Source organism: Tauraco erythrolophus, chromosome Z (genome assembly GCF_009769465.1).
Source record: "Tauraco erythrolophus isolate bTauEry1 chromosome Z, bTauEry1.pri, whole genome shotgun sequence".
NCBI classification, from domain to species: domain Eukaryota; kingdom Metazoa; phylum Chordata; class Aves; order Musophagiformes; family Musophagidae; genus Tauraco; species Tauraco erythrolophus.
The window spans coordinates 43,406,719-43,423,677 of NC_141496.1; the positions used below are offsets into that span (position 1 = coordinate 43,406,719).

At 42.5% G+C, this 16,959-nt stretch overlaps 1 protein-coding gene across 1 annotated transcript in view; it reads right to left on the bottom strand.

Annotated features, from left to right (window-relative positions):
- The window catches only part of PLPPR1 (phospholipid phosphatase related 1), a 75,268-nt gene that overhangs the window by 4,006 nt on the left and 54,303 nt on the right, over positions 1-16,959 (bottom strand). The window contains exons 4-5 of the mRNA XM_086629447.1: positions 8,118-8,368; positions 294-470 (exon numbers count right to left, since the gene is read on the bottom strand). Coding sequence (XP_086485573.1) covers positions 294-470; positions 8,118-8,368 — 428 coding nt within the window. The remainder of the gene's footprint in view (positions 1-293; positions 471-8,117; positions 8,369-16,959) is intronic.

Below are 16,959 nucleotides of genomic sequence, written 5' to 3' on the forward strand. Positions count from 1 at the left end.
ACACTATGCTTAAAGCATTTTCCAGGACAGGTCAAGTAAGAACATGTACAGTAATTAAAATAATCTTGAAATATATACAATGCACAAATGTCATCATATTAGCTTTATTAATTACCATCAACCTGACTTCATATTAGGATTTTCTCTGATGATACCTTTAATTAGATGGAGCTAGAATTAGTTCTTAGCAACTGGATTAATCAGCTGTGATAGGCCACAAGATAATAGTAATTTTTAATATTTTTTTAAATGAGATATTTTTTAAAGAAATATGGAAGGACTGATGGGCTTACCAGAAACAAAGCTACAGCACTTCCCAAGATGAAGCCTGCAATCACATCCGAACAGTGGTTTCGATACTCAGAAACTCGATTTAGCCCGGTGAGGAACGCAGCACAGAGAGTACCCAGACACAGCACAGGTTTGGCTAGCCTGCTACTCTTTGTTTTAATTGTGCTTGTGATGTACATCTGAAACAAAGGGCAAGCCAAAAATGAAAAGGAGCTCTGCCAGAGACTCATCTTTTTCCACTTAGACAAACCCAAAATCAGCAAGGATATGACAAAACCCATGATTCATTAAAAAACAAAACAAAACAAAAAAACAAAACCAAAACATTGGGAAATGGAGGAAAAGGTTTAAGGTAATTCAGAGCACACTTTTAAGAGAACAAAACAGATACTTTTAAATGATGTTTCAGGATGTCAAATACCCCATCCAATTGCATTTACATTCTGGACTTACTCTGAGCTGGTATGTACAGGTTCAGTTTTACTTCCTAACTTGTACAAATACTCGCTCATGCGCTAGCAAACATGCTCTCTGAATGTACATCTAAATGTCTGCAAACAGAGTCAAGAACTTAAGTTCATACTCGTGCAGAAACTGTAACATGCACATGATGGAGTGCCCAGCGTCCATACCAACTAGCTGCTCCAGTTTCTTAAGTGATGTCAAGTTTAAGAAACACAGAACATTAAGAGAAAAAATTCCAGACATTTTCTCTGCAAGATGAAATGAAATACAGAATATGAGAGAGATTTCTTTCAAAACAAAGTTGATTCTGAAAATATAATTCCGGACCATGAAGTTTCACTGTGCTCTGAATATTTTTTTAATGAACCCCACGTTTTTGGCAGTACGTATTTTATTTTAAATGCATTTTGACAGAGAGAGTAAAACCATGTGGGTCACAATTAGCGGCAAGTCATTAATTACAGAGCCACAAAATTACAAGGATCAAGTAAACCAAGCCTGATGGCAAAACAATTTGGTAAAATCCTTTTCAGCAAGGAAGTATGAATATCTGCATGATTTCGGGTACATTTGAAAAATTAATTTGATTCTTATTACCAATCAGCTGGTAAATGAACCTGATTCACGTAGCATAGATCTGATCCAGTACAGACACCTGTTCTGCTGGAGAGTGGAAAGATTACAATCCATGGAAGTGTCTCTTCCAGCGTTCAGTATCAAAAGATGCCATTTTAGTTGTGAAAAAAAAAATGTTCTCTTGTTGTAGAAACAGTAAAATCACCAAAGCTGAAAACATTTCCATTCTTGACCCTTTGTCAGTTGTCAGAAATGGAAGTATGGTTCTGTTAGTCTTCTGAACAAAAGACTCTATTAGAAGACCCTTCTTGTTGTAATCACATCTGCAATAACACACAAATGGGATCTCCAGTTGTGCTGTCTGCAGCTCACAAACCTTGTCTTTCTCCAGCATAACTTCATTTCTGGGGACGGGCACTGCTGAGTGCTTCGCTATGGGCAGCTCTGAAATCAGAGTGGGACTCTGCAGCATGGTGGAGACCCAAGGGTTGTTCTCCTTCGTTGGTGCTGCAGCAGCTAAGTACACGGTGCTGGCTCACGCTGCTGGCCTCTGGGCAAGACTACAATGGCTCAGCCGGGGTGAAGCTGCCTTGGGATTCTCCCGTGCCTGTGCTGAAGGAAAGAGGCTTGGCTTGGTGCTTCCAATTGCAACTACCAGCACAGCTTGCTTCACACTCCATGATCTATTTGGCAACCATGAGCAATTTTTTTACTATGTTTTAATGCCTGTCCCTTTCTTCATGAGTCAGGCATATGGAGGTCACTATGGTTTGGCACATAGTTTTGGGATCAAGAAAAAGAAATTATATCCATTCTCACTCTGCTCATTGCCTTTCATATATTCCGTTATTCTGCTGTGTTGTGTACATTTTTTACTTTTTCTTCCTGTCCATATTTCTTTTCCTTTCTCCCTGACTGGGCCATCAAATGTCCCTACAGGTGGTTTCCCCTCACTGGCTGGTGTTAAAAATGTTAGCCCTAAACCCATTACCGTACGTAACTCTAGAAGAAGGGAAGGGATGCAGCAACCACCTCCTGGGAGGGAAAGGGACAGGCCAGAGAAACCGACCAGGAAAAGGTGGATCTGACTGCCTCCAGGCCTGTATGTAAGCAAAATTCTACTTTCACCTGCCAAGAAACTGCAGTACTAAATTTCTAACAGCTGAATTTGCCAGATCTCTGCCTGGGGAAGTGAAGTTTTCTGCCCCTAAAAGTGCTGCTGAGCACGTTGTTTAAAGACTAATTGAATTTATGAACCGGAATATTATGGTATGTAATATCACTGGGAATGGAACTAAGCTGCTCGAGAGGTTCCTGCTTGCTTTGTTTTTTCCCAGCCTAACACCTGACTGCAGCACATGCCTCGAAATGACAGCCAGCAGCTGAGCACTAGGCGGCAATCTTGCCCCAGTCTTTGCTGGCAGGTTGAGCTGCACCTGACCATCACCAAACTCACGTTAAGGTTCTTCTTTGGAAACAAAAGGAAAAAATGTCGTTGAGGTGAGGTGCCACTGTGTGAATAATTACTGGCCATCCTTTCACCCTATGCATTTCTTTTAGCAGAAGCCAATTGAAACGAGCCGTAGGGAGCCAGATTGCTTTCCTATTCCCCACCAAGGCACTACTGCAGTTTATAGCATCCAAAGGAAAAGTATCACTGCCTTAAAGTACCAACGCAGTCCTGCTGCAACTGCTGCAAACCCTAGCTACAGAGAACAACCCATGTATGCTTGTTTTCTTACAGGTACAAGATGAAGCTGCATCTTTGCCTTACCCACATGGTAGAATTCTCCTTACAGATGGGAAGTATCTAATGTATTTGAAGTTTCACGTGTCTCGGCAGGAAAACGTAAACTTGTAGTAAAGAGAACATTTTTAGCAATGAGGGTAATTAACCATGCGAACAGATTGCCGAGGGAAATCTGTTAAAGCCTTAAGAGGAGGGTTTAAAACAAGACAAACTGTTTTCCCAAAAGGTATGCTCCAGTTCATCCATAAATTACACACTGAGCTCAGAAATAACTGGGAGAGCTTCTCCATTCTGGTCAGACTTCCCAATCACTGTGGTTTGATCTTTATTGTCCCGGTCCCAAAAGTCAAGATATTTTTTAAGATTCTCACAATGTGTTTACCCTTTCACTTAGAGCACATTTTCAAAGCTTTGTGTAAGAGCCCAAAATCTCAGTGAAAGTCACTTACACTTGATTTCCTACACACAGCAGGTGGTTTTGAAAATTTTCCAGAATGCCATTTATAGGGTAAATTTATTTACAAAACTCTAAACGTCAAAAACAGTTAGTTGATGGGTGGGAGAGGGAGGAAGGAAGTGAATACAAAGAGATGTGAGGAAAATAGAATAAATCATATTAAAAAATAAACTACATATGATTTAAATTATCTATTCAGCTTCTTTGCTGTGCTCTTATCAGTACACTCAAGCAGTGCATATAGCAATATGCAATGTGTGATAGTAGCATTCATCCTGTGTGTAATTCATCTCCCATCTTTTTCAGACGTACAAAAGCATAGACAGCCAAGGAGGCTTTTTTGTTTGCAAGTTAAAAATAGACATACACACATGTATTTATATATATGCAAATATATGCATATATTTGGAATGTGTGCTATATCTGTGATGAGAAAGGCAGAGTGGAAGAAGTCTGTCTTGTCTCAGCAGAAAGTGGAGAGATTTGTGATAGTTTATTTTCCTTGGAAAGTTCCCAGTTTCATACCAATACTGGAAAATTCTGTGTCCTACAAGCTCTACAGACAATCTTTTCCTTTACCATAGAGACTTCTACAGCAAGAGAGAAGCAAAGCCTTTGACAATAATGTGTATTGTAGAACATGATGCAGTCTCCTAGATGCTCAGTGCAGCTGCTCGAAGTGTCAAGGCTTTGAATTTCATTGATGAGTCTGGCAGGTGTTAACACAGAAATGGAAGAAACTGTTGGTGAGTTAACAGTGACCTGGGTTGCAGAAGAGATTTGCTGTAGTGTTCTCTGCTATTCAGAATTTCCCAACTGTTGAAAGTTGCATGTCCAGGTATATTGTATCACTCTAATATAGTGAAGAAGCAATGCATCCAGGTGCAAATGATGGATGCCAAGTCGTGATTCAGCGTGATGAGGTAGAGTCTTCTAGCCAGATGGAGGTGACAGAAAGCATTACTTGTGTATGCTGCTAGGCTGAAGAATCCTAAAACCACTACTAAACAGTCTATGTAAGTGATTAGTTGTATCTTTCAAAACATAGAGACCACGTTGTGACTGTAAAACGATTCTCCTTGCTTTCACTCTAGAGGCAAGCAGGAGGATCACCAAGGATATCTACCTTCAGGAGGATCAGCAAGGATATCTACCTTTTTTCTACATTAAGAGGTCCTCCAGTTGTGCTGGTGAAATACTTAATTTTCCATGTTCAGGCTGAACACTACCATCTGTTAGAAGTTCTTACCATTGACTATTCCATGACCTTTCTCAGAAGAGCATGAAGTAACAGTTGTTTAAAGATGATGTAATTGGGATATCCATATGCAACATATGATTTTATCGTCTGGGTTTTTTTGGGTTTTGCCAGAAATGTTAATTAAGGAGTATTTCTAGCCTATCATTTTCCCTTGGGAAAGGTACTTAGAAGCATGTACAGCAGCACGTATTATGTACAGTGACTGCCAACTCTTCATGCCATACTTGAGGTAGACTAATAAAACTTGATTAGATGCCACTCTAATTTTTTTGTAAGTAGGGAAGCTAGGGCTGCCTGCTGTTTTCTCTTTCCCCTACTTTAGGCATACAAGGTTCACATCTGCAGAGATCACAAAAGTGATGCTTTGGGTTCTGCTCAGCTTCTTTGGCAGGTGACAAGAAAAAGCCTAGCTGCTAAAATATAAAACCGAGATTATAAAAAAACCAACCCAAAATCCACAAAGCCAAAACAATCACAGTGGCAATACTGTCACTAGCAGACAAATGAACAAATCTGTACAGAGACATTTGCAGAAGATACTCGAGGTTCAGTGATGGGAGGAGACCCCCAAATCTGAACAGACATTTATACGATGAAAGACAATTCCTGTGCCAATTCCATTCTTCCGCCTCTTCATGTTCAACCCATTTTATTTTCCTTGTTCCATGGCTCAAATCTTCAGCTTTATGCAAAATACAACTATTGCTAACTAAATACCCTATGTTTTATGTTCAGCAGCCAATGTTATCACTCGTATTAGAATCAGCAAGACACTTCTCAAAAAATTGTGCACAGCACAATTATTAAGCAAAGCTAAATCTGAACACTGCATTTCCTGTGTAATGCTCGTGTTTAGTCCCAGCTGACAGGCAGAGAAAAGACAAGTGACAACACCTTTAGTGCTAGAGGGTGTGTTCAGGCAGAGAACTGAGCTAACATTGGACTGCAGGCTGAAATGCCTCAAGGGCAGACTTTTATGACCTTGCAGCTGAGAAATAACCCCATGTCCTGGCTCCGCCTGCTATCTTCCTATGTGGGGAGAAGTGCAGGTGCATGGCAGCTACTCTTGAAAGACTAGGGCTCAGAAACGCTGAACTACTGAGGTCTTAAGCTCAGAAAGGAAAGGCATTATTCTCCTTCAGTTGTAGAAATCAGCCTGTTTGTAGAAGACTTGCCTTCCTAGGAAACAAGGGAGGCTGGGCAGGGAAAGTCCATGAAAAGATGTAACCAGCTTAGGGCAGAAACAGGACCAAGCTGGATTCTGCAGCTTCCACCTAAGAGTTTATCATGATGAAAAATGCTGCCGCAACAACATCTGAGCTTATTTGGAACAGTATTTCATGCATGGTTGCTTATTGTTCAGAAGTAACGTGTACAAAATGTTAGGGGCTTTTCCAACAAATCCTGGTTGAAGGAGTTACCAATTTATATCTCCGTCATTATTCACGCAACATTGAGTGCAAACAGATGGATATTGAAACAGCAGTGGGTGGCCTCCTCATTTTATAGTAGTAATAACGTAATGTTTTATTCAACTGCTACCAAGATCAGGGTAAAATATTCAGTAAATGACTGACACCAAGCTGTGTGGTGCCGTCGACACGCTGGAAGGGAGGGATGCCATCCAGAGGGACCTCGACAGGCTGGAGAGGTGGGCCCGTACCAACCTCATGAAGTTTAACCAGGCCAAATGCAAGGTCCTACATCTGGGTCGTGGCAATCCCAGGCATAAATACAGACTGGGTGGTGAATGGATCGACAGCAGCCCTGAGGAGAAGGACTTGGGAGTACTGGTGGACGAGAAGCTCAATATGAGCCGGCAATGTGCTCTTGCGGCCCAGAAGGCCAACCGCGTCCTGGGCTGCATCAAGAGGAGCGTGGCCAGCAGGTCGAGGGAGGTGATTCTCCCCCTCTACTCTGCCCTCGTGAGACCTCACTTGGAGTACTGCGTCCAGTTCTGGAGTCCCCAACATAAGAAGGACATGGACCAGTTGGAGAGGGTCCAGAGGAGGGCCACGAAGATGATAAGAGGGCTGGAGCACCTTTCCTATGAGGACAGGCTGAAAGAGTTGGGGCTGTTCAGCCTGGAGAAGAGGAGGCTCCGGGGTGACCTTATAGCGGTCTTCCAGTACCTCAAGGGGGCCTACAGGAAAGATGGGGAGAGGCTGTTCAGGAGGGCCAGTTATGATAGGACAAGGGGTAACGGTTTTAAAATAGAGGGAGGTAGGTTCAGGTTGGATATTAGGAAAAAATTTTTTACCATGAGAGTGGTAGAACACTGGAACAGGTTGCCCAGAGAGGTGGTGGATGCTCCATCCCTGGAGACGTTCAAGGCCAGGTTGGACAAGGCCCTGAGCAACCTGATCTAGTTGGAGATATCCCTGTTCCTTGCAGGGGGGTTGGACTAGATGACCTTTGAAGGTCCCTTCCAGCCCTAACCATTCTATCATTCTATGATTCTATGATTCTATAAATACCCTATCACTAATAAGTTCAAGGCTTTTCGCAAATCCTGATGACCTACAGGCAGACTCTGCCATTCATTTGAGCCAAGGTATTGGGGGAAAAAAGGCCTATTTAAGCCATTTTGAGATCAGAACCAGGTTAAGTCCTTGGATCTTAATGACAAAACCGCCACGATTTTCTTCTTTGTGAGTGAGCTTCTCGGGTCAATTTTCAAACATTACAGAAACTTTAGCCAGAGAGCACAAGCAGCCGATCTGTTTCATTAGACTTTTAAAGAGAGATGATTTCCTTTCTGGCAGCATAGCAGTGTCACCTACTTCTCCGTGATAATGGCAAAATTCTGGCCCTGACTTTTATTACAACCTTCTTTGCGTGGGTAATTCAGATCCCAAACAAGGGGAGCAAAATCCAGTCTAGTTCAGCCTCCCATTGAAATGGCACAATTTACACTTTAAATGTTCAACAACCCATGGCATGTGAACAAAACAAATGGTAGTGATCCAGGAGCCGTTTCAGCATCACCTTCATTTTAACATGCACAAGACAGGGGCAGGGACAAGAAGAGGTTGAATGCATACTCAAAGGCCTCTGAGAAAATCAGCAGCAAAGACAAGATTAGGACTTCATGCTTCCACATCATGCGGTGCTCCAAAAGCAACGAGCATTTGACTTGCTTATACTAGGACTGGTAAAACACAGCGAGAAGGGCATTTTCCCCTACAGATAAAGAAGAACGCCCTCCTAAAAATGATCCTCTTTTTCTTCAAAAACCCATTGTAAGAAAAATGGTGGTATCTAGATGCACATAAGGAAACTTCTCGTATAAGTCAGCAATCATCCCTGGCACTCACCGTGGCATATAAAGCAGAGTAGATGCTCAAAGCAGCATGTTTGGATGGAAAGGATCTCCTTGCCTTTTCAATCACCTCCACATCCCCAGTGCAGATGTTGCCGTTGTTTATGAACTCATGGTGGACCCGACAGTCGTTTCCAGTGTAGTTAGGTTTACATACAGTCAGGAAGTAGGGAGCCAAGTTCCCAGTCACAACCTGGCCAGCGTTTACAAATATGTCAGTGGCAAAAAGTCCAAACGCAAACACTCCTGTGAGAAAAAGTTAAAAATAATAATTATTCAAACAGGTTTAAAAAAAACACCTTGGTACCTGAAAGGAAGACACATAATGAGAGTGTGTGTCCCTGCAGTCATTACCTGGAAAAAGCCCCTGCTGACTCCAGCAGAATCCTGCATCAAAGGCATGACACAGAAGACCGCATGCTTAACTCTGACAGGTGCTTAACTCAGCAACTCCAGAGGACTCAGAAACAGGCTGAAAACGATAAGCATGTGCCTAAGTACTTCTGTGATTTGGAGCTCTGAACAAGAACTGTGAGATATACATTACACCGAAAACTCCACCTACACTACGCCTGTAAAGTTTCTACTATGATAAAGGCTCACAACCTGCAGTCAAGCGTCATGCACACTAGTTGTTAAAAATGTTTATGTATTTTGACCACATCTGAGCCAAAAAATGTTAATACAATGAGTCTGAACCTGAAAAAGCAGTGTAGTGCTGAGATACAATACTGCACTTGACACGACTGTCTAGTGTCAAGTAACCCTTGGATTTTGACTATTCACCATTCTGATGTTGAAAAATTAAGATCCTGATCTAGCATAATTTGGCAGGTCTTTTGGGAAACATCCTAATGCTTTGCTCTGGAAGACATTTTCACACAGTTGCGGTTCAGCTCATGTCACTGGGAGCACATACCACAAATACTATAGCAGGAAGCGTTCACGTGAACTCAGGAATGTTTCTGGGGTTGTGGAACATCCCTTGCTCAATACTGCAGTTTTCACATCCTCCACTGACTCTCCGTGAGTGTTACCAATACCTGCTACAGCTGCTATGAACATGTATGAGGATCTTTTACTTGCATGTCCTACCTGCAAACCGAAGGGACAGAACAGCAAGTTTGCAGAAATGCCCAGACTCAACGTTCTGAAATACTAAATCAGCTCCCCTTTCCCCCTTCCCATCACTAAGGTGGATTGAAGTGTCACAAAGTTTTTGAGCAAATAAATATTTACTTTTGATGTGGGAACGTTGAGGGTCATATTCATAGATTCATAGATTCATAGATTTCTAGGTTGGAAAAGACCTTAGAGATCATCGAGTCCAACCATCCCTAATCCCCATTAAACCATATCCTCAAGTAGATCATCCACCCTATTCTTAAACACATCCAGGGATGGGGACTCAGCCACCTCCCTGGGCAGCCTATTCCAGTGGCTGACAACCCTTTCAGAGAAGAAATACTTCCTAACATCCAACCTGAATCTCCCCTGACTAAGCTTATGCCCATTTCCTCTTGTTCTATCACCCGTCACTAATGTAAAGAGCCCTTCCCCTACCTCCCCACCATCTTTTCTCAAGTATTTATAGGCCGTAATCAGGTCTCCCCTCAGCCTCCTCTTTTCCAGGCTAAACAGCCCCAACTCCCTCAGCCGCTCTTCATAAGTTTTATTTTCCAGCCCCTTGACCAGTTTGGTCGCCCTTCTTTGGACTCGCTCCAGGAGCTCAATATCTCTCTTAAAGCGAGGGGCCCAAAACTGGACACAATATTCCAGGTGCGGCCTCACCAGTGCCGAGTACAGGGGCAGGATCACTTCCCTGCTCCTGCTGGTCACACTATTCTTGATAAATTAATATATTTTTGCTTTCTCCCTCCTGCAGCTCTGAAAGCAAAAGTAATTTAAATTATAAATTAGCTAGCTGAGATTGCTATGTATTTAAATATGACCTAGAGCTGAAGCTCCAGGGAAAACATCTTAGGAGAGCCATAAAGCCATGATAAAATCTCAAGAGCTGGCTCCACTATGGTTACAAAAACTGCACTACTTATCTCTACTGAGTTTTAACAAAAAAAAAAAAGAAGAAAAGATTGCTATAGTCTGAGAAACAAAACATATCAGGGAGTCAGTAATATAATGCAGCAGAAAATGCTTTACATCAAATTAACAGGAATCAAGGATTGTTCTGTAGACATGTCACCTACCATGCAGCTAACAGCAGAAGGGCTACAGCTGAGATGGGTCTTGTGAACATTCAGCGCCTGTCTCACAAGGGACGCTTGTACAGACAGTAACGTAAAATAAAACCCATAATTGAAAATCGATTCATCATACGAGTGTCAAGTGGGGCTTTCCGGTGCTCCTTGCGCACAGAAACTGTGTGGTGTGACTGACAGATCTGTGCTGTAACACAAATTCCTCACTGGGGTACTGATGGGAAGAGCCCTCTCCTTGGGTAGCAGCATGGAGCAGCTGCAGGAGGGCAGAGTGGTTTGCCCTCACCACGCTTCTCCAAGGTTAGGAAGGAGCGTTACCACAGTTAAGGTGATTTTGGAGACTGAATTTAATACTATTCATTATATGAGTTTATTGTTATTCAGTATTAATGAACTGGTGTCTGATCATGGATTTAAAAAGCCAGTGGTGGTTGAAGAAGGAGGTAGCCTTCCTCTGGTTCTAGACTGCAGGACGGGCCCCTGCATTTTTACTGGCATGACAGTCTTCCCCTGTTCATCTTGCAAACTGTCTGTGTTTAAAAGGGAAATGGAGAGAGTGCTGACACTGCTCCTTTATTTCCTTTATCTCTCTGCTAATATTTTAAATCCATAGTTTTCCACAGCCAGGAGGAACTCCTCATCTACATTAGCCAGTGCACAAGCACGTTCAAATTAAAAAGACAGTAGGTATCATTCCAGCCTGGTGAAACTGTAAATTATGCCAGAGATGAAGCTTGCTTTACATACTGCTCTTTGGCCAAATTCTTAATTTTTCTTTTTGGCACAACTTGCTTTAAATGGCATCTTTTTGATGCACTATGCAAATCACGGGGAATGCGGTGAGGATTATTACCCAGCCCTTTACAATACTAAGAGGAAATCTAAGAGCGAGGCAAATACTGCAGTCTGGCCCACGGTCCTTATTGTGTAAGTAAGTACGAACCAAGAACTGAGGTGTTTCAGAAGCAGCTCATGGGCTTCACAAAGTTATTTCATTCTCTAGGCAGTACGAAAGTGGTCCAGTGTTTTTTGTCAAAAAAAAAAAAAAAAAAAAAAGACGTTTCAACACCTGCATTTTCTCAACATTTGGTAGCACTGAAAGTGCTGGCCCAGGCTCAGCTCCTGAGGGCTGCAGCACTCTGCAGAACAGCAGAACAAGCAATGGATAAAACCTTTATCCAGCAGAACAAGCAATGAATAAAACCTTTATCATGCTCTGACTGTGATGCATATTGATCACTGTAATTCCTCTCTTGCAGTTCTGCCAAACTGCGCCTTATGAAAACCATAGCTATGTGCAGCAATGAAATTGGCTAGCAGGAATTTAACCCTTGCAGACTGATTGCACATCGTGTACTCTCTGGAGACTTTAAGATAGGGTTGGCTGTAGCTGATTTAAAGTCTGTAACATGAAGGAGCCTGGGGTAGTGGCAAAGAGTCCCCTGATGGTTTTTGTACCTCTGGAATCCATCTGTCCAATGGATTTGTTCAATGACCTACGGCAGCTAAGCTAACTGACCAGAGCACGAGAATGCAGTGATGTGGTTGTCAGGGTTTTAGAGGCAGATAAATTGCTGTTGAAAGGCTTCATAGGAAGGGCAACTAGCCCTGGCTCTCCAGGGTCATGCAGCTGAAGTCTGTGATGCCACATAGAGAACAAGAGACCAGGTACCTCCTCCAGTCTTCGACGCTCAGGTGTAATGGGAGGTGATGTCATCCTGCTAAGGAGTAAGCACTTTATCTCGCTGTGTTCACTCTGGCCTAGAAAACCTGGGAGCAAACCTTAGTCCAGAACTTGGCATATGCTGAGAAAAGATGGAAACAGTGCAAGCCACATGAGAAGAAGACCTACAGCCACTACAGCTGGTTACTTGCAGAAAGGATGGACAGAGGTTAATTTCATTTACGTAAAGCCACTCCTTCCCCTCATCCACACGTGTCACAGTCTGTCTGCACAAAGAAGCCTTAAAGAAGGAGCAGAAGCTATTTCTGGAAAGACTACCTGACTTTTTGTCACTGTCCTGGCTCTGAGCTGTGTTTCTGTGTGTCAGGAGCTGTCAGAAAGAAGAGGCTAGAAGGCAAACCACTAAGCAGAACATAACTGGGAGATAGACTAGTTCAGGCCAGAGATAGAGGGTAGGCCATACTCCCTGCTACTCTCTTTAGCTGCCCCAGAGTCCAAGCAGAAGGAACTGAGGATCAGATCTGAATATGTCTTTACCTCCAGTGAGAAAGACCTTAGACAAACTAAATCTGCAAACCAAAACAAAGAACAAACAAGAAAAGTCCTGTTCAAAAACACTGAGGCCAGACAACATGAACCTTAAATCTTTCCATCTCCATCTCACCTGAACTAACACTTGCCTTGACAGAAGAATCTAAATCTTCAGCAGCTTCAATTTCGAATGCTTCAGTTTTAATTTCTCCATTTACACCTCCCCCTAAATTGCTGACAAAAAGCCCTCCAAGCACAAAACCATTACTTCTCACTCACATGCTACTCTAACAGTCCTTCTCCTACTGAGCTCCCTGTGTGGCTGTTCATCAGTGTTGCCACCTCTGTCTCTGCCTATTGCTTTTACTAACAGAGACATCTACCCTGAAGAAGAATCCAGATTTCCTCGCTCACTGTAAGCTCAGTAAAACCCTGTCTTCTCCCTGCAGCTCATGCCCAAGCTTCCTCTTCTTCCACCCTGAATCTCTCTAACATCAGTGACTGCAGCTGCTTGTTGACTCCATGGGAACTCTCACTATTACAGACATTGGCAGTTCTAGAAGAGCTGCTGAAAAGACATTGGGAAGAGAGAATTGAGAAGCCAGTGGGTGGAGATGAGAATAAGGAGGTAAAAAGCTTTATTAGAGAAAAACTGTGAAACTCTTAAGTGACAAAAGAAACAATGCATTGAAGCACTCTGAGACATGTGAAGCTGTGCTCTTTGGTAACATGTTGTCATGTCTTCTACTGAGTGCATTTATTTAGGCATTCCTCTCTCTCCCAGTGCCCAGTCAACTATCTGAACTTGTCACGCTCAACCTACTTTGCTTGGAAAATGTTCATATTACACATGCACACTCACACTCCTCCCAACCCCTTTTCCACTCCTATGTTTTTTAAAGAATATTAGTATTTCAATGGAGGGAGTCCCTGGAAGGACTCATGGCTTTAGGGAAATGCTGATCTTCAGCCCATCTCTGCCAGTTTTGCTCTAATGCTCCTGCGCATCCAATAAAGCCCTACATTTATAGTCCTGTGACTCAGACTCTGCTAAACCACTCTTCATCATTATATCTTAAAGGGCGCTGTTAAAGGAGATCTGTATCATTAATCCATTTTACAACTGAAGAGATGGGGGTTGCAGGGAAATTTATTGTCTGTTGCCATGGCATCAGGAACGGGCTCAACAGCAAGCTGCTTCTGAGCGCTCACAATCTGATCCCAGGATTGGCTTTGATCTCCCAGTGAAGACCCCACAAAGCCCATTGCTCCAGGCATCTACTGCCTCTTGTGTCTGCCTGCTTCACCTGGGAGTGTCCTGCCTGGATATTGTTCCCTGAAGACATAAGAAGGAAGACATGTGGTCTGAGCATGCAAGAAGAAATTCAGTTCCCAGTGCAAAAGTACTCTGCACCCTCAAGACTCCTCCCCATGGACACAGAGAATTTCCTTCTTCCTTACTGCTTCACAACTATCAATTTTCATCTAGACAACTGCCAGCTCAGAGCTTGGCATAAAGGGGAACAGAAAGGTCTGGTTTGTCCCCAACACAGTGACCTGTTTCTCGTTGTGGAGGTTCTTCAGTGATAAGAAGCTGCTGCAGCAGTTCAGGTTAGAGGCAGCACACCCACTTAAGCCCTGCTAAAAGGCAGCCAGTTAATAGCAGAACGTGCACTGTTTCACAGTGAACTTCAGATCCAAGGCACACAGAAGGATAAGGTCAGGCAAAGTATGTCCTGCAGCTGCCTAGGGGATTGACATCAGAGCTCTGGGGTGTATCTATCCTATTACAATAAACTCAATGCGTGTATAAATCTTGTAAACCTTTATTTGCTGAACTAAAGCCTTAATTTGCTGAAATAAAGCCCTAATTTCATTATTTAGCTGCCCACTGTGAGATGTCACCATGCTTTAAATTAAGCTGTCAGCAGACGCTGATCTGCACCATTTGTTAACTGCAAATTATGCAGCCCCAAAGTAAAAGCCACTGGTAACAAATTCATGAAGCACATTGCATTTCTAAATATCTGGAGAGAGGCTACTTGCATGTTATCAGGGCTTTGCAGGTATACAACTTAATCACACGGATTAGAAACCTAATATAATGAAATAAACCACAATACACTCTCTAGCCACCCTGCCAAACTGAGTCAAAGAGGTCTGAATTCATGATCCTGGGGGTATGATAGCAGCTGATATAAACTGACTAAATCCCTGAGTGAAACCATTCACTAAAGTATGCTACAATAATTTACAACCTCTATTTGCAATATAAATGATGAAGTAGAACACAGAAGGAAATGCAGGATGGCAAGAGGTTAACCAAGTACTGAACGTCAAATTACCACAAGAAAGGGCGAATAAAAATACAAAAAGCTGCATGTACTCAAGAGAGAGACCCAAGAAACAACCAGGCTTCCCTCCTGGTTTCTCAAAGGTCCAGCACCTGAACAGCAATTAACTGGCAGCAGAGGAGGAGTGGGGAGAGGAGGGAGGAGAGATGAAGCATACCAGCACCGCATCAATATTTTAGACAGGAAAAACTGTTTCAAAGCAATCATACAACACTTGTTTGACCTGAAAATCTTCAAAATAAATGTCTGTGGAAGCAGCTATGAAAGATAAAGAGGAAGATGGAACAAATTGCAACATATATCAAAGTCTGACGTTTCCAAGCTAAGCCAGCTTTTTTTCACTGATAAAGGAAATGATTTTCTAAACGCAAGGAACATAGCAGGTTTCACCTATCTCGGCTGCAATAAGGACTTGATATACAAGTTGAGAGGCGGCAGTCCTTCGCCACAAAAGCAAACATCTACCAACGTGCAGAATTCATGCCTGGGCCAGGAAGCAAGATGAAATTTTGGTTCTACTTCCTGTGGACAAAGAACCAGGGAGGGATTTAAGACAAAGCTCAACATTTAAGGTCTCCACTAAACCAAGAAGGGGAGAATCATAGAAAGAGACAGCTGCTGAGGGCTTGAGGAAAACAAGGAGAGAATAAACAGAGAGCATTGCAGGCAAGAGAGGAAAAATCAAGGAAAAGAAACATGGGACTTTGCCTACATCCCAGAAGTGTTGCAAGTTTTCAGTTTTGCTTAACTCTTTACACTGCTCTCAAAGTGAAAAAAAGTGCTTCATTCTGTATACATGAAGAAAAAGCAAGAGGGGAAAATGCTCAAGTCTAACAACCAAATCCAAAAGATTCTATGGAGGCAGTATGACAAGGATGCTTATCTTTCACATCACCAAAAGATAGTCTGGACATTCTCTTTTTTGCTTCTCTTTCCTTACAAAATCTAAGTGAATGCTCAATGAAGTACCTAGAATTTTCTCCTTGTTTTGTGGAATGCACATTTAGGCTACTATTCTTAAAACCCATCTCTTCCCAGCAACTCTACTTACAGAGTCAGGGAGGGAGAAAAAGTTTCTCTGACTTTCTAAAATTTAGGAATAGCAGTTCTCAGAAGATCTCCATGAAGTGCGTTGCAGGGTCAGGAAGTAGCGTTCTTTTTTCCTGACACATGAGCACCCAGACACATCGAAGGATTTTTTTTCATCCTTTTGAGTAACATCAACTGTAATGACTTATAATGCAATATTCCAAGGAGTTCAATTACTACTTTTTGCAAGTACTCACTTAAGACTCTTGCTCACACATCTGGGCCAAAAGAAATCATCAGATGTGGATATTCCAATGAATTTGTACCTAGACTAAATTGCAAACTTCTTTGCAACAAGCCAGATTGCTTGCTAGGGTATCTTGGAAGACAACCTACTTAATCAGCTCTGTAACTTATGGCCCTTGCATTTACCAAGAGAAGATGCACACAAGGAAACCCATGAATGAGCAGCCTGGTAGTCTCTCCAGAGCCATGCATCCAGGTAGCCTCTTTTTGGAGTACACAGCTGTGAGGAGCTAACATCTCTGATCATCCAGCATGGGCCACAGCTGTTGAGTCCATGCCATATTTGCAAAATGCAGAGGGAATTCCAATGAAAAACGTGCAGTTATTTTTAGTTCCTTTCATAAATTATTTCAGCCACTTTTCAACAAACTCTACTTCAGATATTTTACTGCAGAGGCAGGAAGAAGGTTTTGGAAGAAAACAAGGAAACAATGTGTAGTTTAAGACGAGACCAACAGTTTAAGCCATTCCTAACAATGTTAACTTCCTTTTTCTCAGGGAGACCAATAAAGTTGTAAATATTGATTTCTCTAGCAGGGTTTATATCTTACTACTCTCTGAGACTCCACTGTATCATTGCTACCTGGTCTTCTTCTACCAAAAGAGAAAAAATAGCATGAATGTTTAAGAAGAAAGCTAACTATAAGAAAACATAGATAGCAAGTGCTTTACCTCCATGGTCTAAGCTCTTTTAGTGCTGACCCCGCAGGCAAG